This window comes from Odontesthes bonariensis, chromosome 22, assembly GCF_027942865.1.
Source record: "Odontesthes bonariensis isolate fOdoBon6 chromosome 22, fOdoBon6.hap1, whole genome shotgun sequence".
Lineage (NCBI taxonomy): Eukaryota > Metazoa > Chordata > Actinopteri > Atheriniformes > Atherinopsidae > Odontesthes > Odontesthes bonariensis.
The window spans coordinates 11,518,836-11,545,564 of NC_134527.1; the positions used below are offsets into that span (position 1 = coordinate 11,518,836).

General features: G+C 37.7%; 1 protein-coding gene across 1 annotated transcript in view; it reads right to left on the reverse strand.

The window, feature by feature from the left end:
• Positions 1–2,148: 2,148 nt before the first annotated feature.
• nsmfa (NMDA receptor synaptonuclear signaling and neuronal migration factor a) overlaps positions 2,149–26,729 on the reverse strand; it is a 42,597-nt gene continuing 18,016 nt past the window's right edge. The window contains 11 exon segments of the mRNA XM_075456206.1: positions 2,149–4,273; positions 4,938–5,013; positions 9,707–9,809; positions 10,551–10,630; positions 10,770–10,840; positions 11,709–11,742; positions 11,899–11,982; positions 13,143–13,273; positions 17,738–17,827; positions 19,416–19,468; positions 23,891–23,959. Coding sequence (XP_075312321.1) covers positions 4,176–4,273; positions 4,938–5,013; positions 9,707–9,809; positions 10,551–10,630; positions 10,770–10,840; positions 11,709–11,742; positions 11,899–11,982; positions 13,143–13,273; positions 17,738–17,827; positions 19,416–19,468; positions 23,891–23,959 — 889 coding nt within the window. The 3' untranslated portion in view covers positions 2,149–4,175.

The following is a 26,729-nucleotide window of genomic DNA, read 5'->3' on the forward strand; positions in this document are numbered from 1 at the left end:
CCTCTCCTCTTCATTTCTGATGTCTGTCATCCTTTCTCCTCTCCGTTTGGGCTTTGCATGAATCAGCAACATGGAACACCACCAAACTTCAGTTTGGCTTGGCTGAGGTTTCTTTATAACAAACTCCCTATCCAGGGTATTTATTTGAGATTGAGGCTAAATCTAAGAACATTTCTTAACACATGATTACACATTCACTCAGATGTTGTCATACAGGCTTCCTGGAGCCATCCCTTGTCTTTGGAAGTTACCATAGCAATACACCTCATTCAAACAATGTGGAACGGTTTGATCATGTTTTTCTTTTTTTAATTTCTCTAGATTTTGAAATTCACTAAATTGTAACACACAAGCCTCCGTGTGTTGCCTTCATGTATTCAGTGAACTGAGATGTCGAATTTTTGAGTTCCATCTGGATCTGATACTGATCTGATTTTATTTTCCTCCACAAAGCTGAGCTGTGCAGGGGAAATAGTTTCCAACTGTATTCTACACCTTTTTCCTGTTTGACACACAAAATTTGACAAACAAAAACAGGGAACTGGACACATTAGAATCTTTAATTTGATTTTAAGTATGACGAAGAAGAAAATAAAAGAAAGCTCTCTTTAACTCCTGAGAGTGCTCGTCATATCATAAGTCCGTTCAGCCAGTTTGAATTATTGGAGTCTGAATTATCTGAATTAGACATGAGGGGGTACTTTTTAAGAAGAATAGATATTAGATTTTCTATTCTGTTTCACTTTTTTTTTAAATTTTTAATAATTAATCCACAATTATAGTTTTTATAAATTATTCCGGGGGGGGGGGGTCACTGAAAAAAAAAAAAAAAAAGAAAAGAAAAAAAGAATACATTGAACCCAGCAGCTGTTTAGGGCAACTTCTTGGAGAATTTGGCAGCCTAATGCTTTTGCAGGAATTAAAATGGCTGCGTGAAATGACAGGTTGTGTAACTACTGAATTTTAAACCTGCAGTGAAATCATATGGCGTGACTCATGCTGAGAGAATATATCTTACCAGAAAAACTGTAGGCCAGGACTGCAATGTCACAGAGAGTGCACGCTCACACATACACAGACACACATACACACAAACAACAATAACAACAACAACAACAGGAGGTCTTGCAGGAAAGAACACTCCTGTGAGCCCATTTGAACACAAAAAGTTTCGGCACATAATGCTCAAATATTTACACCTCAGCACAAATAATGAAAACTGGAAAGGTATATTCCATACACAGAGTACCAGTGCCTTGTGTTTGTGTTTGTATGTTGTGAGTGTAGGCACAGCTAGGACCACATGACCATACTTTATATAAAAGCTTTCCCCATGGAAACTGCAAATTTTCTGCATCCATTTCTCCTCTGCCAACGCAGGACTAGCTTGATATCAGACTCTGAAGTATTGCTGACATTCAGGAGCTGCTTGTCTTTGTGCGACACTGCTCCGATTGGCTGAGCCCTGGCTGACACGACCCACCACTTTTAAGAAAAGCCTTTGTGAAATCTCTCATTAATGCTTTTATGATAATTGCTTTCTCGGAGACCGTACTCATAATTCACAAAAGCTCAATACTCAGGTCTGCTTATTTTGTAGTTTTGACACATTTCATTTATCGAACCAGTGTGAAAGATGAAATGACAAAAGTGAGGCTAGAGTGTTCAGATGTTCCAGCTTTAGGGTGTCTCTGATTCCTGCAACATAAAATAAGACCATTTTAAGAAATGTTCGACTGATTATTTTTTTTTTTTTTTAGTATAATTAAAAAGGTAATTATAGTCAAAGTGCTGCCCAATTAATTCTAGTTATGCACATGAATTGGGTGGGGTACTTGTGATGGACAAAGAAACACATCAGACACTGTAAGTGATTCACTGGTCCAGTTTCACAATGAAAGCTTAAAAATGGTAAAACTGCTCCAGAAATGTTGTCAACCTACATCTGCCTTTAAATTCATAAAATAACTACATTTTCAAGGCTCCAAAAATGTTATGTCTACATTTTGCAAATTGTAACAACCCTGTGTGTTGCGTGACACGACTCACTAAAGTGATTTCGCACACATGCACACAGAAACTCTTAAAAATATGTAGGAAAGTGAAAGGTGGTGTTATACCACAGCTTTTTTTTTCCCATGCCTGAGAAGTATGTATAAGCCCTAAGTGACCCAGTATTGCCCAAAGAATTTTCCCTTTTTAACTGTGCTGTCAGTCATGGTTGGTTAGGATGTGACATGAAGAAAATGACATGGTTAGAGGTTAATATCAATGAATATACTGTTCAGGCTGTTGTCAATAGCCCCCTTTATAAAACAACAGGCAAAGGAATATATTTTCAATTCACATTTTCTGCACCTTTAATGTGACACTACCGTTGGACACGTGGACAAATGTGACAATTTTTCTTCTTTGATTGACCTGCAAAAAATGGTCAACATCAAAGCAGCAGAAGTCAAAATATCAAGAGCAGCACCCCAACTCTCGTCCTACTCTTACTACATCATTACGTGATGGTATTTTTCACCCATCCCTTCCTGTCTGGATAAACTCTCAGACATATTCACACAAACTGTGGTATGGATTTGAAGTCAACACTGAGATGACATCAGGGTTATGATACTCCCAAATCTTCTCCCAAATCTGCACAAGATAAAAAAAAAAAAAAAAAACGTTTTCAGCAGCTGAGCAGTTCTGTTAATAATAAGTACTCTTACCAAACCATTTAAAGTACGAGAGATATGTAGAGTGCCCTTTTAACTATGCTTTAGCATGTGTGTATATGTGTAAGTGAGCACTAGACAATCCATCATCTGTTTGAAGCTGCTCAGGTCATTCAGGTAGTGTGACTGTCTAAGACACAGACAAACACCTGGTGCATAATTCTGCCTTTTTTTTGTTGTTTTTTTGTTTAACAAGCTGACACCTGGCAGGGGAGGCAGATAGCTCCTCCTCATTTCTATTTCTGGTAGATTTCTTCAATTCAGAGAGCCCTGGTCCTCAAACTGGATTGCAGCCCTGTGAAGAGAGAAGTGGCGGAAGCTCGTTTGACTGCCAAAAGAAGTCAACCAGCTCTGTTGACAGGGACCGGCTAAGTGGCCTGAACCCTCTGCAAAAGAATGGGAGGGATCATTAGGGCAGCTTCCACACAACAGGGGTAGGAGCACTTGGATGGCTGTTACATCCCTTGACATCATGAATCATACTACAATGTCATGTGACAAAAGCATACTTGTGGGGATGCCGGCAATAACCCTTTTTGCTTTGAGGGGCAGTGAGAGTAAATACACATACAACATGTTTTCTATTTGTTTACATGGAAAACACACACACACACACACTCAGCACATCACACTTTTTTCCCAAATAAACGCGACGTTCAGCTCCTCAAGCCAAACGCCGATCTCTTGAGAGATCATTAATACAATCATTCGAAGCAATGGCGCTGAATATTACAATATCATGATAGAATAGACAAACATAATCATTACCTCATGACTAAAACCTGAGTTATTCCAAAGTATTTCCATTTGAAATTGCACAACAATGCACATCAAAAATAAACGATGGATCATTAATCTGATATAGAGTATCATTTGCATGACTAAAGCTATGCTAATATATTCATGTGGACTATACACACATTAACACATGGGTTATTTATGTACATGTATGTCTCAGAGGTCTGAGATTATCTGAGAGGTCCAGTCTAGACACAGAACCACATTAGGACAGAATGAGTTACCGAAATACATCAGCTTGTGTAAATGAAATGTTTTTTTTTTCTTTTTAATTCTGGATTGAACTGTCAATTTGAGGCAGACAGATTCAGTGACAATGATGTGGGTAGTCTAGTTGTATCAGGCTTTTTCCTCTCTTTTTTTTTTTTTTTTTTGGGGATGTGTTCTGTTTGCACCTTTTTTCTGTAAGTCTATTACCCTCATTCTGAAAATGAGGAAGAACAGAGTCACAGCTCCTTATCCTCTGGCTCTTTTTTTCTGCTCCTGCATTCCCTCTTCTTCAAGCCCTCTCCAGGATGAAAGCGGACATGACTGTTTACGTGGAGTTGGCAGCCCAAGCACTACGGTTGAGCAGTGTTCAGGCAGCGGATCAATTTTAACAGGGTCCTCATGGCATTGGAGGGCTTTTGTGCACTCTCTGTCCAGGTGTCTTTGTCACAAAAATTCCTCATAGTCCAAGAGTTTGGAGTGCTGGCGTGTCTTCCAAAGGCGATAGAGGCGGAAATCGAAGTACAACTCAATCACCTCTTTGCCTGAAGTGGTAAATGACAGGGGGAATAGTTTAATTAGTTGAGAATCATTACAATCTCACCTTGCAATACATAATGCATAAAGAGTTTGATGCATTTCTGATTGGGATATGAATAAATTCAGCTAGTGTGTGTGTCCTTTTTAAATCTATTTTCTTTATTGTTCTATATTAGACTTAAAACCACCAATTGTATCTCTTCCCTTGTTTTATCTCAAACTGTTGTAGACAATTTTCAGGAAACTACCATTAATCAATTAGTTTAAAGGTGACAATAAGGATGTCTCTGTCTTTGGTAAGTAGTATACAACAAGGCTTTTGAGTATATGGATCATCACAAAACAAATCTACTCCCTAATATTGAAAGTGCACCCCAGTAGAAAAGGTTGATGACAAAATGGAAAGCAAATGAATATTCAACAAGACAATAAAAGATATTCAAAATCAATTGGAAACAAGAAGTGACACTTTAAATAAATCAGAGTTTAAAATAAGAGGACAGCTGTTTCAGTAAATTCCTCCTTCACTTGTCAATGCTGGACAGATGGCATATCAACTCATCATCTTATACTGTAAATACCAGATGTAACATATTTATATGTGAGTTTGAATCATTATGTGAATAAGTCTGCCTGTCTGAATGTGCTAGGGTGTTTGTTTGGACCTACCCTGTGCAGACAGCTCCAGCGGTGACTCAAATTCAACAGAATAAGGCCTCATCAGATTCTTCAGTTTCTGGAACAGCTGTTGGGCCGAGATAAGAGGACAAACACCAATTGATCCTACTTCACTTGGATGTGCTAGCAATAGGGGAGCCAGCATTTTCACAAACGACACACACAAAAACAAAAACACTCACAATAAATTCAGCTTGTTACTACCCAAGAGACAAATGGAAAGGTGTTCATTTGGCTTTCACTTGATTCCTTTTGCTTTTATGAATCAGCTTGTACTGTAAGAGTCCCACCGTATCACCTATAAAGAGACACTTATCAGCTAGTATCAGCTCGCCCTGTCATTGGAGCAGCTAGTCTGCACTCATTCGAAGAGGGTGCACTGCACTGAGATTGTATTTCTCCTTTACACAGTGTGTGATTTAAACCTTCAGTGAATCATGTTGAAGGATTGCCAGTAAATGAAACAATAAATGCAAAATTGCCAAGCTCTTGGCAAGCAAACCCTGCAAGGCGAGCTGGCAGGCTAGTGTTTGCTTTTAGCCTGAGCAAAGGTCACTGCCTGAATCCTGCAACTCTGTTTCCTTGCATTCTGCTTATGATGTCCCCTCTGCTAGCCACCGGTATCAGGAGATGGGAAGGCCGAGAGATTTCGTCCCTGCAGCTATTCCGAGATCTCATAACCTGTCCAGCAGATTGTGTAGCATTTTGGTTGTTGGATGATTTCAATGCTGCAGCACTGTCTGCTGATGTCTTCTATGCAGTTTTAGGTTCAGTCGCTACCTTGAGTCAGAACTAAGATAATTTGTTTTGTTATTATTGAAGCATATCTGTTGATTTAAGTGGCTTTAGATTCTCAGAGATATTTAGTTGAATCAACTGTAACCCCTCTGCTGCGCTATTTTCTACATATTGTTCACTTATAGGAAATCTCAGACAATGGTAGCTTATTCCATTTTCTCTGAATAATATTATACATGGAACATATCTGAAGAGTTTTGCTTTCTCATGAAAAAGAAGGAAATGTGGTGCTGCTCACAAACTCAAACGTCAGTGAGCTTCAGTATTTTTGTCTTCAAGAATCTCCCATGTCCAAGAAATCAAAAGTCAGCGATGTCTTTGTCTTTTAATGGTGTTTAGAGGGATGTAGTGATGGAAAAGCTGTAATTTGTGTTTGTTTTGTTGTGTTTGCGATCCTTTTGAAAAAGATAAAAGATGACTGGACCTTAGATACAGAGGAGAGATTGTTTAGTGATATACAGTCGATGCAGCTTGTCTGTTGTCCAGACTGAACTGAAGGGAACAGCTAATCCAAAAATAAATGTGGTGTGCGTAAGGTAATTTCCTGCCTGTACTGGGTAGCTTCTTCAAGCTGTAAATGGCTGTTGATGCCAAGACATTAAAGATGCAGACTTTGTGCTTACGAAAGCAAAAATACATTTTCCAGGTGTCTGACATCATTGGAAAATTGGGTCACACCACTTCTCTGACCTTCTCACCATCCCCAGCCTTTGTTTTAATTTCCAATGGAACAGCTCAGCTCCTCATAACCCAACATAACAGTGATGAATGAATGGCCCATGGATAACAATAATGAGGTATTATCAGAGATAATTAACATTTCAAAAACAGCTTTTTTTGTGCTTTCAAGCAAAATGCCTTTGATATTTTCTGATTATTTAATAAATCATACGATAAGAATCATGTTGTTCATTTCAGACACACAGGGGCTGGGCTAATTTACCTGTGTATAGAAGTGAACCTACTCTAGTATGGTTGTAGGACCCAGTAAGAGTAAATTCATTCTATGTTGTATATGAGAATTTATGCTATCAACCATAATTGCTCAAATTATTATGCAGTAAATAATCATGCAATATATTTTTGACTGTGAATGAGACTTGGCTCACTTCTGCTTGTAATTCCAATATCCCACAGTGTCTCTATTGAGATACTACAACATTTGTTACTAATACGTCAGTTATTTTTTTAGGATTACAACGTGCTAACTCAGTTTGGACTTTGGATAACATGGGAATGGTGGAAGTTATAAGTACTGTCCATTATGTACTATTAAATTCCAACATAGCTCAGTCTCATCAAAAATGGTGTCATAGGTAGATTTGTCAACTTATCCAAAATGCATTAGTCTCACAAATACCTAGACTGTTGTTTATTGGCGGGCAGAAGCAAAAACCTTATAGATTTTTTTTCAACCAGCAAACCGTGTATTCTGCAACATGTAGACCTAATCATGTACATTTAACATGTTATCTGAACCAATGTGGGTGAGGGCGCACTATAAAAGTTAGACATCACAAGCTGAATGGAAACTGAAACGTTCATCGATAGCTAAAAACATTGCTTAAAGCCATCCATCGAGCAAGTGAATACTGCAGAGCAGAAAAGGATCAAGAATATAAAATGCTGGATCCATTTTTGGCGCATTTACAGTGGAGAAGGGTTTTTTTAGTTGTATAGCATGATTACAGTAAGAACAATTTAAAAAATAAAAAAAATAAAAAAAACATTTTTAACGTGTCTTCTGTATGGTTCTAAGTAAAATTCAACTATTCTACTTTATACCTGTGAAGTTGAAGATACTAAGGTTGACAAATCCAGAGCAAAAAAAAAATAAGAGGGAAAAAAATCAATTTGGGATCTCGGAACGAATCCAAGTCTTTAGTTGTCCTGGCTTTAAATGCTCTTAAAACAATGTGTGTGTTTGTCTTTTGGGGTGAAGATATCAATGATGCGCAGTCTGTTCTGAGCAGACTGTCTATCATCCCTGGAGAGAACCACTTTATATAACAAAGCATTGTTTGGCAGACATGACTGGAATAGACAGTTGGGTCAGATAAACACCGCTGGCCATGGTTTGTCTGTGTATGTGAGTGCCAGTTTGTGTGTGCATGGGCTTTGATTTATTTATTTATTTTTTTTGTGTGTATGCAGCTGATAGTTTTACTATTTTTTTTTTTTTTTCACGTCAGGTACGGAGGGGTGCAGCATCACTCAGCATGCGTGCTGCCCGGCTGTAGCCAGTAACATGACTCAGAAATGTGAGACAGTAAGGTGGAGGAAGAGACCGGGAGAAACAGCTAGGTGAACAGTATTCTGATTATCTGACAGGGATAGCAACAGACACTTTAAGCTATGAAAGAAGAGGGCAGCAAACCAGGAAATTAGAGCAAAGAGCGGGCAGACCAGTTTGTGTGGCACACAGATATTAGATTTTAAACATGTCATGACAATAAAAAAAAAAAGAAACAGATGAAATTATGCTTAATTATACATTGTACTGCATTATGGTGGAGATTTGACTTAAGATTTGACTATTTGGTACAAATAATACACTATTTAGGAAAATCAGTGTAGGCTAACCTCTTGCTTACACCTGCACCTGCATACCTCATAAAGATTTGAATTACTGACATTGATAACCGTAATTAATCTGTAACTGTTTAGATTGTTATCTTGTCATTATGAAATGGGTTGTGACAAGCTAGGGAAATACCTGACTGAGAAGTTGTGGACACTATGCATGAACAGTTGGAGCTTACAACATGGTCACAGCTTCAGCCTAAATGATACTCCACTTTAATTATATCTTAACTTGACTGGAACCATCATTTTCACAAATGAAAATCATCAGGCTCAACTTAGACAATAAACTGATCAGGAAAATGTTACGGTACTTAATCAAGTGACAAGTTTTATACAAGTCTGACATTCTTCTACGCAATACAAGTTATTTTTGCAGACATGACAGCCGCTCCCAACAGGTTATTAGACAGAATGCAGATCAGAGGCAATTTAGCATCGGCTTCACTTTTGAGACCTAGTGGCCACAGTCATTATTTTATTTGGTATACAGAATAAACTAACTTACTTTACCTTGCACCAGCATATAATTATTTATAGTAACAGCTACTGTTGAGACTTTTCAGAAGCAGTCAAGGTGTGGTCACACTGGGCTGCTTCTCAGCTGGTGAGCTAACGGCTCATGTGCTGGCAGCTCAACAACATGTTAGCACTGGTCAGCTGCCTTGGCAGGCTGTCAGTAGACATCTCTCCACTTCCTCTTTGTAGTCTGCACTTTTTTTTTTTTCCCCTAGGAGCCTTACATCATATTCACGGTTTTGAGAAGTGAGAAGTCTGAAACCCTCTTAGCTGACTACTCTTCCAATGTTCTGTTGGAAAACTTGTTACCTCAGTATGTAACGGCATAAAAGGTTTGCAAAGTTTATCCAAAATAACTTATCAACTGTTTGCATCTTTTGTGAAGGGTACTCCAGCAGAGCCAAGTCAGATAAAGTGGATGTTTGGCACACAGCTATAAATAAACCTTCCCTTTCTAGGGAATTTTTATCGAGTTTCTCTTTACATTATTGTAAGATCTTAGCCATGATATGTGGAATGCCCTGAGAGAAGTTAGACAGTGTTCTGATTTGATGCTAAACCAAAATGACTTGGAAATTGAAAAATAATCTACAGTAGCTCACTGTTCCTTCTGCAATATCAAGATAACGTGTTGTTGTTAAATCATATAAATGGGCATCACAGCTGCCAACTATTATGTAAAAGATTTGCTCAAAATCCACGAGTAGCAGGAATTCCCTTAATTGCAACACCCTTAAGTAAGTTATGCTTAGGCCTATATGTTCTCGCTGTTTAATGAAACTTGGAAGTTAAGTCTTTTTTTTCCCAGTTTTTTTTTTTTGAGTGTATGAATCTATGTGTTTTGCATTATGTCTAAATACCTTCTCTCCATTGGGGTTCCCCAGGACATAGCATCCCATTATGTGGATCACGTTTGGCTCTGGGTTGACTTTACTCATAAATCGACTGAGTCTCCTCCAGAATCTAAACAAAGACAGACATGGAAGGACTTTTCCCCTCAGAATGTATAGATGGTTATCATAAATGAAGTACACATTACGTAACTTCATAAATCAATCGGAACACCTCAGTTGAGACTAAAAACACAATTTGAAAGGACAAATCCAGGAGCATGAGCCACTCCTTATTTGTTTTTCTGCTTTGTTTTACATTAAAACACTAGCTTTAGCAGATGCTTCACAAGTCAGCCAGACCTATGAAACAGAAGGTGAGACTTGTTTAAATCTTAAAAACAAGCAGACATCACTATCCAAACATCGCCCCCATTGGGAGGTATGAATCATTCACAGTAGTTATATAAAGTGCTCATAAATGATAAACAAATGTAGAGTGTGTTGTAAGTTCCCAGAGAGCATCTTGAAATCACAGAAAATAGCATAAACATCCTGCAATTAGCATTTGAGCAAAGAGTATTTACATGGCACATTTGTTTCAGGTCCTGTGATCCTTTTAACACATAATGACAGCATTTAACCCACCACCCCTATTTAAATTTTTGAGCGGAATAATAGGATCATACTCTATACAAAACAGGGAGTCGCTGTCAGTTACACAGCTCCAATGAGTCTAAAGTCCAAGTTTGTGGCTCTCAGACTTGTTATCCATATTAAGCGTCATCATATTTCTGTGATGGAATATGAATGTGACTCGTCATATGTCACATTAGGTGGCAGCGACGGACCCAAAATTTGAACCGCAACTTACTGGCTCATGTCCTCCTCTTTTTCCACCTTAGCAAAGGTTGCCACTTTATTTTTCAGTAAATACAGATGACCGGGGCCTCCCTATTAAACACACAAAAACACATTTCACAGAACATGTACAGCAGTGCGTTGGGATATGAGGGTTAAAGTTAAAAAGTAAAACAATTCTACTGTGTAATGAATAGTGTATGATCTTTTTTCTTTGGTTCCTGTTGCTCACCTGACAAAAGATGAGCATCCTCCAGAATTTGCTTCCTCTCCTGTACGCTGTGAGCTTCTTGTCTATTTCCTCTGTGACCCAGAAAAAGAGAGGGATTGATGTCAAAGAGAGGGACCAAGAGAGTTAAACTAAAGGAAAATGAAGAGACTGCATGAGAAAGGGAGGTATGAAGTAAAAGAGAATCTCTGGAGGGTGAGTTCAAGTACAGGTGTAATAATAGACAGTAGAGACACTAGCTGGGAAAGGCATTTAAATCAAACTTGACAGTGGGTAGTTGAGGCAGTAGCAAATATCAAAGTGAAATAAAACAGATCTGGGAAAGATCAGGTGGTCGGGCGGACATTGTAAATTGTTATGTGCAAATGTGAATGTAAAATAAGTCTATCCTTTTCGCCTCTTTGTGTGTGCTATGATCTATGTAGAGTTCATTATTATGTTGGAAAGCTTTAGGGAAAATTTAATGTAAATGAGCGACACCAATTTTTAAAGCTGTCCATTTGAAGGATTTAACTGGTTCCAAATAAACACGAATTTATGAGCAAAATCTAAGCTATTATTTGGAGATTTGTCTGCATGTTAGGTATACCTTTGAGCTATTTTTCTGACCTTTAATTCCTACAGTACAGTCAGAGTTCAGTCTCCCCTCCTCAGGCAAGCAGTTGCACAGTCAAAACTGAAGACTAAAGGTACCTGATTTTATTTTCAGAAAAGTTACTAATATAATACTTTAATCTCTTTTATGGATATGATCTTATGTCAATTCTTTATATTTAATCATTACCTTTTTTTTATATGTCTAGTCCATGTTTTCTTTATGGGCTTCATCTCTTTATTTTGTTAAAGCTAAGTGTTCATTTTCCACATTTATACTCATGATTATATTCAGTTTGCTTTGAAAAAGCCCAATACAGACACGCATTCAGCAGAAATAAAACTCACCCAAAATATCATCAAAAGTTGCATGTTCATGATCCTGAGAGAAGACATATTCACAGACATCATTTTAGCAAACACAGAATAAAAAATGTTGGAAAAACGTCTTTATCAGAGAATGAAAATGTTGCCTTTTTAGCTTTTTTTGATGAGTTTATGTGCACATTGCGTCAATGCTACACTGTGTTCGACTCACATAGAGGATTGGAATGATGGACGGATCATCCCTGCGGATTATGGTGGGAACGTATTCTGCCTTGGGAACCTTTGAGGAGATCAGCTGTGATGCAGAAAGAGAGGATGGATTTGTAAGATCCAATGTGTGAGGGAGGAAAATAATCAAAGGCCTGAAAAAATGATAAAATTTAGAGAAAAGGAATGCAGAATGACGAAATCCTCATTACAATGACATCCACACATTGCAATATACAGCTCTAAATTACAGTGCTGACATAAAGATGAAAACCAATTTTCATAGCTACATTTACGAAAGACTCTTAAAGAGAATTTGAATGAATGTTTGATGATTCCTCACTACCCTCTAAGCAGACCATTTCTGGAACAAAACAAAGACATTGGCCACTGCTACCAGCTTATAATTCAAAATGAGGAATGGATGACATGCATTTCTGACCTTGTTGGGCATTTATGTTCTACATTTTGTCATGATGCTACTATTTCCTGCATGAGCAGAAGGCAGCCTATTATTCAAGTGGTGTTATCATCCTCTCCTGGATCGATAACAGTATAATAAGGTCTGTGTCCACAGGTTTGCATTGAAAACGGCACAACCTCATTTTCTGTTTGCTTTTTCAAGCGCTTATTGTTCCTTGATAACAAAAAAGTTGCAGTGGCAGCCATGATCAATTTCCTCTAATGGTATTGTTGACAGAGTTTAAATTGTAGGCAATGTCTCTTGCCTACAAACTGATCCACCTACATGCTTTACAGTGGGAGAGGTTTGCAAATACTTCCAATGTTCAAATATAGCTTTTCTTATCTTACTCCTCGTTTCAAGTGTACATCAGGGTCATTAGGGTGTTCATTGGCAAACTTATCACACTGAATTGTGTGTTAAGTATGCAAGAAAAATTAACCACTGATGGCTTTACGTGACAACCACATTAGTACAGATGCTTGCTAGACAGTACAACAGTGCACCACGACTCGTGAGTTTCCAAATTCTTCCTGCAGGTCTTTTGCAGTGAAACATAATCAGCATTTTTAGCAATCCTATGAGAGGTAACCTTTCTTGTTTTTTTGACCTTACACTGATCCCTACCATTCCCTTTAACTACAATTTGCAGACTGCATTGCAAAGTAAGGTAATAGCAACATGAAATGTTTTGTTGTCTTTTTGTCTTCTCCTGCTTTGTGGGCATCAGTATATTATATTTTATGAGTTACATTTTTTATGATCAGCACAACACTCATTCTTACCATGATTTTGGGGGGTATAAAGTCATCGCCCTCACAAGCAAGTCTCTCCATCTCTCTTTCTTCCTCCCATCCTATAGTTTCATCAAGTCCTCCTTCTTCCAGGGTACCACTGGAGGTCTGTAGTTCTCCACCTAAAAGACAATATAAGACAAATCTCGGTGAGTAACAAGATTTGAGATAATAGGATGGATGTAGAGAGGCTGAGAGTGGAAGGCAAGAGAGGTGACAGAGAAGAAATTGGCCAATGAGTGAAGAATGATCTCAAGATGTTAAGACATGTGAGTGTAAAAAGGATGAAGCTGTTAAAGATAACAGTGATGTAAGAAAGGGATGCATGAAGCAAGAAAAAGCAGAGGCGGTAGGTGGAAACAGAAAAAAAAGCAGCCCTGTGTCCTGTCAAAAATTATGATAATCATAAGGCACACAAACAATTTTGAACTTATCAATCATCATGTATGTTAACTTTTTTTTTAAATTATTTATTTTACACATGTATTGGACCCATACGAGACTAAAGTATACCATTATGGAATATAGAAAATGTTATCATATGTCTGTGATCCAGGCTTATGCAAACTCTTCTGACTGCAAAGTTAACTTGTCAATACAAAAGGTCTTCTTCACAGGAGACACTTAAATATGACAAAACTATGATATAATATGGTATATTTAATATTATAATCAGTTATGCTGTAAAAGGGCTCTGTTTCCAAAAACAAATCTTTAGAAACAGGTTTTTAAAATATCATTGCAATTCTGTCCTACTGCCTCTCAGATAGTATGTATGTAACCTTCTTTTCCTTTTCTTTCTTATCTGGGCATCTCAGCCATCCCCTAATTCCATCAAAATCAGCATGGGGTGTGCTGTTCCTGTTCCTGTTCCTATCTCTATCTCCTTTCTTCCTCCAAGACTCTTTTGTTGATAAGATATTGCTTATCATCAGAATCTAATCATTTCTTTATTATACATACCTTTTTTCTACCATAAAAGCAGAATTTTTTTTTTCAAATCACATCCCTTTTATCTAACTGAATATTATAAAAAAAACTCCAATTAACGTTTCATTGGCTTTAAAGAAAATTATCCAGAAATCAGCTACCCAGAGGAAAACATCCATTTCAAAATGGACTTGATTAAGCTAGAATGTGGAACAAAAAGAGAAAATGAAGATTCACATTTAATGTCAACAGAGAAACTCCAGAGGTTCAACTAAAGATGACATTATATTCCCTAAAGAAATGGAAGGAAAAATTAGGCATTAACCGTATCATTAGATTGTCATCAACAATTCAGACATTTTTATCACACACACATAACACTGAGACACTGATGGAGGTGGATTTGAAAAAAAAAAGAAAAAAGAAAAACATAAATCCACAACTCACACATCAATACAGACAAACAACATGCAAACAGAGCTGATTCGTAAATCTAAATTTTTACAGAGGCACTTAGACACACAAATCCTCACAGTAACATTTGTACCAGCTGATACAGTTGGACTGGGACATACTTTATTTTGGAAGACATACTCACAGAACGAGAGAAGATCACAAAGTTGAAGAAAAACCCACGGTCATAAGGAGACAGATGGACAGGGTCAGAACCAACAGCAGAGACAGTCAGTTTGTCCGTGTGATTGTGTCATTTATGCAAGTGTCGGCAAATTAAATTTTTTTGTGTTAGTTGGCCTTGGTCAGGAAGTGAGATGCATATCTATGAGGACCAAATGTCGCCCCATTGCAGGAGAGATGTACAGGACAAACTGTACACTATACTGTCATTATCGCAAGTCCTGCCTGTCATGTGCATGTACAGGTTACAAGCAAAGTGGCTCACTTTCTATGAACATAAACTTTTAAGTAACTGAGTCACCTCTGGAAACAATCTTAACAAGGTTGCTCACATTAGATTTCCTTCCAGTCTTGGAGCTTGGAAGAAATCTCAAAGTTATTAAAGAAAATATCCTATTACTCATAGAAATGAGTAATAGGGTAAGTAAGAAAGGAGGACCATTTTCATTACATTGATTCATAATGCATAGATGTTAAATTCATTTTGACTGATTAGCTTTCATTTAAGGCTGCAGATTATTTATCCTCATCCTTGCAGCACTGTAAGTTTGGCTCCAGCTCATGCATAGAGGTGTAAATACGTCTATGACAAATGGGAAATTTATAATGCTCACAAGTCAAGACATGCTCTCAGAGTTGACTCATTGCCTTTGTTTTGTACTACTATAAAATCTTGAGAATAAAAGCTTTAGAATGTTATGATTGACATCTCTAAGAGGATACATTTGCATGGTACTCAGAGGTATTGTTTAGATTTCATTGGTGTGATTTGACTGTGCTTGAAAGCATTGTGACTTTATTTAAAGTCTACAAAAAATCCAATTCTTTGTTTTTCAGAGTTCAATGAGAAGCCTGTAACTAGACTGGGTTGTGAAATTGTAGAGCAAATTAAGGAACAAGTAAACTTAAGGTTATAAGATTTGTTATGTAATTGTAATTGTTATGTTACAAAGATGATTTTTAGGGTTGATTTCCACTGACAATGTTGGTCACATGTTTTAAGAGTCCCGCCAAATGCCAATGACAAAAAAGGATAAAGGTTTTAGACTTTCAGTTTCAGGCTACATCCACAAGAAAGTTGCATGTTAGCTATTAGCATGTTCTCCAATGCTTGCACAACAATACTGTCTGTGTTAACATATGTCACAGCTGTCTTAAAATCGTTATCCTTCTCAATTCTAAACAAAGATTCAACAACAGGGCAGTTAACTACGAGGTCTGAATGCTACAGATTGTGGAAAAATAGCTGAAAACCTCACAGTTGGAGTGTAAGAGAAAGTTACCCAACTGGTTCACTGCATTATAGTTCTTCAATTTAAGTTTCTGCATATCATATTGATACAATGAAACTTGTGCAACTACTGTAGGTATTTAATTAGGGCTGGGCGAGTTAAGTCGTTATTATCGCGTTAACTCGTTAATTATTTAACAACGATAAATATTTTATCCCGTATTAACGCAGTTTTTTTTGGGGGGGGGGGTTAAATTATTTTTTGGGGCTTTTGTGCCTTTAATGGATAGGAAAGTTCAGAAAACAGGAAGCAGGGGGCAGAGCGACATGCAGCACAGGGCCGTCCGATGCAGAACTCGAACTGGGCTCAGCTGCAGCGAGGACTACAGCCTCTTGTACATGGCACACCTGCTCAACCCACTATGCCACGGACGACCCCTGTTTTATTATTTATTTCATTATTGTACAAGTATGTTGCTCACAGGGTTTTATTTTGTAAAAGTCTGTTCCTGTCTGCTGTGGAACCGGAAAGGAAAGTAATTGGCGGATCCACCAAACATGGAGAAGGGTACGGAACTTTTACTCGGCCATTTTCATTTTAAAGTTCTTCCAGACGGCGGAGTCGACAGAACCAAAGTCATCTGTAAACACTGCCAAGTTGAATTGTCTTATCACCGTAGTAGTTCCAGTCTAAAATATCACTTAAAGGCAAAACACACAACTGATACCAGCAAGTCATTCAAGGAAACAGACAGTGGAGCGAGGCTTCTACATAAAAACTACATAAAAATGCTGATGTTAAAAATGTGTTTGCACAACAAATGTTATGGCACTTTCATTCATATGGCAGCACATTTAAAATAAAAACTAAACGCTAAAAGCTATACACCACTTTTGAATAAATTTTTGGATTGTGCATACAAATGCGATTAATCGTGATTAATCAGGGAAATCATGTGATTAATTAGATTAAAAATGTTAATTGTTGCCCAGCCCTAGATTTAATATGATACTCCCAACAATATTTGCGCACCTAAATCAAGCTATAGTAATGTAGCAATAATGACAACAATGATAGTGACAATCAACTTTGGCTTGGTGTCTGCATCTGAGGAAAATATATGAAATTCAAATATTATCATTTGGGTGGGTGACGTATAGTGCAAGACACACTGAAAATGAAAACACTTATAGGTCAAGTGTGAAGAATCTGATGACATCTAGTGGCACAAATGGCAAGTTACAATCAAGTGACTGCATCTTACTAACACCCAAAAATATTAGCTGCAAAAAATGCTTAAGATCCACTCTAGCCAGTGTTTGGTTCTGTGCTACTGTAGTGACATTGTGTGAAGATTTTACACTAATCAAAACATTCTCATGGTTATTGTATAGCATTTTTTCCTGTCGCTCACCCTAATTATGACACACCGAGAATTTTCAAGACTGAATTTCCAACAAATCATCATGGGAGGGGTAGTGATGTGCTAAATCTAATTAATTGAGTGAAGTCTTTTTTTAAGTTACACATTTTAAGTTGCAGACTCAGAACCTTTATTAAACTCAGTAAATGGTTCTTGCGTGCTCGTGTGAATTTGTCCCTGGATGTGTTTTTCACTGCAGATTTTTCTACACATTCACAGCAAAATGTCCAAGTGTGACCTGATAACTTCAGAGCCACTTTGTATATACCCTCTGTAGCTGTTTGAAGCTGTGTGTTAGCATCTGTAAGTGTATCTGTGTGTCCTTGTGCTCATACATGCACAGGTGTTAGTCCGTGTTAACTCACTGTCTCTGGGCTCATGAGGAGAGTCAGTCTTGACAGGTGTGGGATCGCTCCAGGAACGGCTGAAACTCTTCGATCTACGCTCAGCGAATGCTAGTGCAGGCGGGGAGAGATAGTCACACACACACACTCACACACACGCTAGTAAGCCTTCGAACTGGCTTTTTTTCCCCCCTCCATGCACTCACCACTTATAACACACAGGACTGCAAAGGCTGAGGCAGCTACAAATACACAAATATAGTGTACATACAATGCCATCCCTCCTCTGCACAAATGCACGAACTGCCTACATGTAAAGACCAAAAAAATAAATAAATTAAAACCAAGCACACAAACAGGACAAGAAAAACATCATCCTGTTGCTCGACATATTTGTACAGTTATCAATATGGATTTAAAAGGCCTGAGTGAGCCTTTAATAGAGTTTGCTGCTTTGAATAGTAATCCCTGAGGTCTTAGAACATTTTTAGATTCCTTGGAGGTGTTTGAAATGAAATCAACCTTGTCCTTCAAGGGGCCATGGTTTTTGGCCTCTGGTGTTTTTGGCTGATGATGAATTGTCACCACTGTAAAATTCTTCTCTTTTATGATACTGCCGTAAGTTCTTCTTTTCAATAACAATTTTCTTTTAATTTGTAGCTTTATCATTCACAAAGTTAACTTTTTATGTTTCCCTGTGATTAAAAATATTTCTTTGAAATGGAGGTCCTTTGCAAAATACTTGCAAGTTGTAGTTCAACAGGTTTTGTGATATCATCACAAATGCTGTGGTTGTTAAAAAATATCTAGAACCAAACTGTCTCTAAATGCACTTAGGCTAACTTGACTACATGCCTTGCCATCCAATTCTGTATACATGAGGACAATGTTGTCTCACACAAAGCTATGCAAGGATGTGATGAAAAATTATACATCTGAAAAGGAATCAAGCTCCAGTGGAACAATTTCATTGTCAAAGCAGGGGTACTGGTAGGCATAAGGTTTAGAAAAACTTTGACATTACTGTTGGCAGTTATACAAACGTCAATTTGGATTCAAGTGTATCTCTACAGACTGGTGTGAAAATAGAATTTCAAATAACAAAAGACAGAACAACAATTTACTACCCAAGATGTTTTACAAAACTTCTTCATTACTACATTGGTTCTGATATAACTGTGGCTCAGAAAGTAAAGTCTTAACCATAAAACTGCCTGGGTATGGACAAAGGAATTTATAGATTTTGGAAACCTCGCATTCTTAATTGATTAGGAGAGGAGCACGACATTATCATTATTATATTATTGCTAATCGGTACCTTGTTTTTTTTCTTTCTTTTTTTTTTTAGATTTACCAGCCAACCAAAAAAGACAAACAATCATCCAAAAAGATACAACAGAGAAATGCCCCCAATAGCTCAGAACATAGTACATGCTTATACAGTTTGTACACATATGTGCACAGAATCATATAACTGGCAATCAAACACACACTGATAAATGTATATCCTCAAGGAAATACAGTGAGGCAAAGTAGCACACAGAAAAAGACGCACACATGCAAAACCACACACACACATTCAAGACAAATAAGGGGAAAAAAAGAGAAAAACCCAACTGATGATGGCAGGGTGAACAACATCCCAGTCAATCTGAGCAAACACATCAACCACACACACACATAGACACATCTGACTCACTCTGCGCTTTAATCCTTCTGCTGCCCACCATCCGAAGATGCTTCCGGAAGTTCCTGTAGGGAGCAAAAGGAAAGCAGAGGAGGGGTAAAGGAGGACAGAATATGAAGAAGAGAAAGAGGAAGTGGTGGGTGGGTGAGAGAGAGTCAGACAAGAAGATAAAAAAAAAAGAATTCTTAGGTGTCAAGATTCTGTTTCCACAAAAGGTTAAAAAGAGACAACTAGGTAATCACAGCCTGCTTATGAAAAACAGACCATCGACACAATAGTTGAAAGGGAAACCAAACACTTTTTGATTTTTTTTTCAGAGGAAGACATTAGAGTAACCAGCTGAGCTTCTTTTATAAAAGAAGACACACCGAGCAATTAAATACAACAAAGACGCATGTAGTGTTTCCATAAAGATCCAAACCATGTCTCAGTTACCCATACCTTAAACAATGTATGTCATTATCACTAATGGTCACTTCACATTTAATGTCTAGATAGACCTCCAATCAATGTCTTTGAAAGCAACATGGTTTGAACTCTTTGCTGTTGCTCATGATCTATAATAAAGGGAAACAGAGAGAAGACATGAACATCGTAACTAAAATATGACTCATTAAACAAACTATAGGGAAAAAACAAAAATCCAAAATCGAAACGTATTCATCTCTGTCTTCCAACATCGTACTTGCTTTACTGTTGAGATTTCTTGTGAACAAGCCTGTTATTTGAGGTAATACTGACAGTTTTTCTGATTCTGATTCTCTCTTCACAGGACTTTGAACCGCGATTCTTTTATCAATTTTAATCAGTCAATGTTTTCCTACTGATTTCACTTACTGTTTGGTTGATTATAGGGATCAAAACAACATGTTTAGATTTAGACAACAGAATACCTTGGCTAGGTTTAAAAACTACTTGGTTACACATAGAAAAGGCTGTGATTTGGTTGAACTTTTATGGCATGTTGAAAACTATCAAAAGGCTTTATTGATTTGTGACACCGTGGTTTTCAGACAAAATGTCAGTCCTGTATGTGATGTCATCAGGGTAAGAATGAACAGGTTGTGCATAGCTGGACTTGTTTGTGAGTTATCATTTAGCAAATTATCATGTATTCTAGCCTCTAACGCATTATGGATTTGGTTAGATGGCATTCAAAGACTGTACAGTACATTCTTGGAAAAGAATTATGGACACTAAAACAGAATATGTAATCGGGCATTTCTTAATGAATGAGAGGCATTCATAGAAGGGAGTGTCGACCTAAAAGCAGATAACATAGATCACACACAGACCACACAAATTCCAACAAATTAAGAGCTAACCACTCAGACAATGCTACCAAACTATAATTATGCGCATATTCTTTCTCTTTTGTTTTCAGTTTCCAAGGTTTTGTTTACGTATATATTAGCTTCTAACGTTAGTAGGTGAGTATTGAGGAGTTCAAGTGCTCATAAAAGTTGACAAGGATTTTCATGTCTCCTGGTAACAATAAATTGTTCCCTCAAAACTATGTAATTGAAGTCTATAAATTATTAAATGCATAGGTTTTGCATTACTGTATTCCAATTGTCGTTGCACTTAGTGTCTTTGATAACAACAAAGATTTTTTGGGTGTTTTTTTTCCCTACGACTTGCTGCCTGATGCTGACATAATGTTCTATGCATAAGCCCCAGATAAACATCCTTTTATCTTTCTGGGCCCCTCCCATGTCACCGCAGCACACAGTTTCTGTTCACCAGCAACCAGTCAACACTCATTATTAATGGTATCTGCATGTGGTTATGTGTGAGTGGGAAGTATGTTTATCTGGTGGCAGGGAGGCACATAAATACAGAGGCAGCATTAAAAGATAGGAAACACGTTTGCAGTCTCTTAGTCATCGGTTAACCTCCATAATAATGTCAGCAGAACATTAAACTTAAAACATCAAACCATGAATTTCTCTGTTACCCAGACAGGGTAAACATCATTAGTCTATTTGGTTTAAAGAGGTGCCAATACATTTATTAGCAACATCAGTTGCTTTGCGCCTTTGTAAAGACCTTCTGAACATACTAATTCATGGACACAAAGTGAAGGTGAGGAGAAATTTAATGAGATTTAAACAGAAAGAGAAGAAGCAATAGCCTCCGGCTAACGACAGTCTGACAGGTCCTCTAATGCCTTCTTCAGCTATTTCTGTAACTCTGTATGACATCAATACTTATTTTCTTTGAGTTCTTTTGTATATTTGCACATTTTTGTTGTTCCGATTTTCTGCTGCCTACCTTTCTTTCATCTGTTCATTTTTGGCCAAAATTTTTTGGACTTGAAGAAAAACCCAAAACATTTTTAACCAATTGATCTCTACAGATTGATTAGATGTAAAATTCTAATACTTGTGAATAGTTGCATCCATCGGTTTTCATGTTGAAGTGTTGATGTGTGGCATGTCTGACTTCGGTTAAGAATATTATGGCTGGCTGACTGTCACAGACATTCACCAAGCTTGCTTTTTTTTATTAGTCATCAATTAGGTGTCTTAAAGCTGCAGTCTGCAGGATTTGTTGTTGTCATACGTAAAGTCCTAATTTTTGGCATTTTAAGAGTTTACATGATCTATCAGAACGCTTGAAGTTGAAAACGGTGACCTCCGTAGTCGCAAAATGCAAGAAATGCTTATTTTTTAACCGAAAAATAAAAAGTTATTCAACTTCCTGTCCCGCCCCATCAAAACACATGAGAACTCGTGCACGTCTACGTGCACGCCAGATGCGCGTACACGACTCCTCATTCATCAACTCACCTGTCATTTGCGATCATGGAAGACACAGTAAGTAGACTAGCCCGTAATGAAGTTCAATAGTCTAGATAAATAAGCGTGGGGACGAGCCTACCTTGTATCGCGCGTGCACAATCGGTGATTGACAGGCAGCAGAGCCCAGCTCGTAACCTGATTGGTTACCTTTTACCGGTCCGGTCTGCAATTTTGTAAACAAACCTGCTGGCTTTGGTGGGACCTAGCGGGACATATAGGGGACCTAGAGAACTCATTTTTTTTTTGTATTGGGGTATTTAATGTACTACTTTCAGAATCCCCGGACAGTTCCAGGCATTATGCTTGAAAAAGAGTTGCAGACTGCAGCTTTAAATCAGAACTTGCTGCCTAGTTGTTTAGATTATCATTTTAACCAAGACCATATAATAGTGATGCACTGAATTCTCACTAATAGTGTACAGCTATTAGAGGATGTCTTTTCTGGAAAAAACTACCTATAAAACCCATACCCAGACAGCACATTATTTGCAGGGCTTATCTATGTATGAATGATATGGAGCAAAGTGAACATGTCCCATTGAAGAGAACTCCACACTAATTTTTAACCCCTTTATTAAAATTTACTGTCTTAAGAAACAGGAAATACAAAAATCCTTTCAGTATTAAAAATGGGAACATCTCAGTAGAGAATCTCTTAAAGTATTTTCTGTTGGTTAAAAAAAGATGGGCACTGAGGATCTCTAATGTTTAGTCATTTCATTCACATGGAGCAGGTTTTGCTGTTTGATCTGGATTTTAGAACAAAGAGCAGTATATAGGATTTAATAACAATTAGCAAAGTATCAGAATGCAACCGACTGGAGTCAATGTTGGGTTTGTCTCCTTTAGGCGACTGTAGCATGGCATCAGAACATGGTGGACTCGGTGGAAGAAGACCTGAGTTTACACATTTCTACCAACAGACTGCCCTCAATGTTACACACTACCTCCTAAATTTGGTCTTCAGTTTCTTCATGCTCAGACACACGGTTTTAATGATGCTGACACTGCAGATGGAAGACGCTGGCATGTCAGAGGAACTGAGATGTACTGCCTGGTGTCACATTCACCATCTGCCCCTTTGTGACAGAGCATCTGGGCCTGAGTGGGATGGTTTCTGAACTTGTTAGTGAAGTCATTACTCTTTCAAGTGTAACAGAATCTCAATCTGTCCGAAGGCTTTTAAAATTGTATCTCTTGTCTTTATAACTGTATTTAAAGGGAAGTGTTTGTGAGGAGAAAATCCAATGAATCGTATCGATGCAGTAAAACAGCAGGTTGTGCTGCACTGTAAGTTTAAATGCTGAAGTGTTTTTCACAAATCAGTTTAACAGGACTGAACATGATTTATCCACTAGTACCTGTTAATGTGTTGGTTAAACCTTTTAATCACTCACATTACATGTGCTTGTTTTGATCTTTTCAGTTTTATTAAAGAATAACAGTCAATGAGTAAGGCTGGCACAACTCTGCCCTACAAACTGAGACACTGCAAGCAGATTCTGTTTTGGTCCCTTTGAAACCTGCTGACATCCTTCCACCTTCAAGTGCCACGTTCTGACTGCTTGGCTTAGTCACATTAGATACGGTTGCAAATAAGCAACAGTAGAGCTATAGCCTGAAACGAGAGCGAAACGAACATCTCTTAAGAAAAGCAGGGCCTGGCAGGGTGACGCTTCGTACCTCTGGATGACTTCTGCTGAATCCTGCTCCCTTTCTCTCCTTTTTCTCTGCATAAATCCCCGGAAAGCCCTGCCAGGACGTGGCACAGTATTAAAGGGATGAGAGAGGGAGAATGCTGGCATATTGAGGGGTAAGACCATGCAGGGAGGCTGATGCCATGGCTTTTAGCTGCAGGGTTTATTTGGCTGTGAGGTGGATACCTTTGTAGGTGTGGCAGCAGATAGCTTTGACAACAAAGACCAGAGGGTCAGATCAAATCAGAGGCTCGAATCATATTTTCTATTCACCCCTGCAAGAAACTTACCCATTCGCATGTGACATAATCCAGCAGAATAACTGATTTTATGACCTTATGAAACAAGTCAGTATGTCCATGCTCAGTTTTTAAAGGGGAAGTTAGTTTTAGTTAATTTTTTTTATGTTGAAGCTATAACCCAATTAAAAGCTCTCCATAGAAAGAGTTTTTTTTTTTTTTTTGTGGAAACTTGAGGTCTCATTTACATCAGCCACTGAAATGATTTTCCCAACACTCAGGAAGTGATTCCTCTGTCAGTACAATATAGTGTGAAATGCATCACTTTCAGTGTGTGTGTTTTTAGCAGAGTTTGTTGCTGTTAACGAACCTATAAAGCTGTTTGTGTCCAAATAGGAGACAAAGTCAGACTGGGCTCCAACAGCCTGCAAAACATCGAGAGTAATATGTTTAACAGTACTTGACTGTGGGTAGATAAAGCCAAAACTGTGTTGTTAATTTATCCCTTAAAACGTCCAAGCCCATTGTGACACACTCAAGCTTAGTTACAAACTTGTGTAACTCAAACCAAGTCATGAAATTGACTTAATTAAGTTTTAAGAATTTGTCAGAAAAGATCAAGAATTTACTGGTAACATCAGGACTTCAAGCATCACTGAAAGAGGAGTTAATTTAATATATAGATTTATACATTTTTCAAACTCTGGTGAGCTTTTAAAACACCAGGATTGTGTGAGATATTTTTAATCATTTATAACGCAACGCAGAGTAACACAGGCTAACACACGCTCCTTTTTGATAGTTTTAAATGACTGTGTAGGCCTTTGGTACCAATAAAATACTGCAGATAGCCAGGTTATGTTTATGACTGGTTATGAATTTGTTGTTGGTTTGGGTCTTTTCATCATAATATAAAAATAGATCTTGACATCAGACTTAATACTTAAATAATGCTAGAATAAACCCCAAATGTTTAATCTAGGTGCCGGAGATTATCTTGGCCATCTGAAAACCCAATCTCACATCAACATGTGTCACAGTCACATTTGTCTACAGTTCAAAGAGCATTCGTTTCACGGTAAAAGCTGTGAGATGCCTTTTTTTTTAAATTATTTATTTATTTCTTTTTTTCAGGGGGCCTATTTCTGTTTATTGACACGCTTCCACATGTGTTCCACATGTTACACTAAGAATGTTTGCTTTCTTTTGCATTTGGAGGTAAGAGAATTAGACTGAACAGTGCAGGTTTTGGACTCACCTTTTTGTGTGAGGACGCTAAAAGATTACAAATAGGAGTATATTCTGACTGAATTTTGTGAAATTGTCAAATAAGAAGTCACACTGGTGGTAACAGGTTTTCATCTCCAGTTTGATCAAGTACTTTTAACACTTCATGTATTTAAATTCCATTTTGTTTTTACTGGCTACTTTGTTAGGTTTAGGAACCTAACTAACTTTATCTATTTATCAATTTTTAATTAACTGAAACACTTGGTAAGATTTCGGACAACATTATGGTTTGTGGTATCCACAGAGCAACATTAAAAGAAAACCCCAATTGTAATACATTACTTTGAGAGTGGTTTGGAGTGTCACAAAAAAATGCGTAATTTGTTTCCATCTGCTTGAAAATGTTTCATGCTTATTTCCTGATTTACCATAAAATTGGGAAATCTAGCAATAACGGATCAAGCACGGGACTTGGATCCGGTTTGTATTATCCAGCTTACTTTCATTTTCAGCTGTTCTTTGGTCAGGTGACAAGTCCCACCTGTTTTTGCACTGTGGACCTATGTACCTACCACACATTTGACAGTTCAGTAGCAGCTCATGTTAGTTGGGCTTAGTTAGTTAAGGTGTGCTGTAGCTGGGGGTTTGCAGAATGAAATGTCGGGTTTGAGCTTGGTAAAATAGTCAGTGTTAATAATGTTAGCAGGAATCATTAGGGAGAAGTTAGTGGTGCACACAACATACTTTGTCCCAGATACTTATCTGCACTGGATTTTTTGTAATTATACTTACAATTGACTTATTCTAGGACTACAATTGAATTATTTCAGAGGAGTAAACACTAAGAACCACAATTTAACACTATAAATGCTTGTTCTTATTAAAACCTCCCAAAAGCTAATTTCCACATTTGCTTTCAGACACAGCTGAAGTCAGCCAGCATTGTTTCAGTGATAATTAGGATGGCTGGTGAGTGGGATTACAGTATACTAACATAACTGCTGCAAATATTATCCCATCTATTCTCATGACCTGTGTGTGTGTGTGTGTGTGTGTGTGTGTGTGTGTGTGTGTGTGTGTGTGTGTGTGTGTGTGCGTGTGTGTGTGCGTGTGTGTGTGCCAAACTGACAGAACTGCTGGATGGATTTTCTTGAATTTTGGCAAACTTACTCAGCAGTAGTATACTATACTGGACTTTATCCATTCTGTTGGATGAAAGTCCCGTGACTTTCTCCTTTTGGCTTTTTGCTTGAATTAAAAGGCTTCATTTTATGTTGACAAGTCTATACCTGACTATTCACAACTGTCAATCAAAAAATAAACCTTTAGAAAAATCCTCAAAAAAACCAAACCACC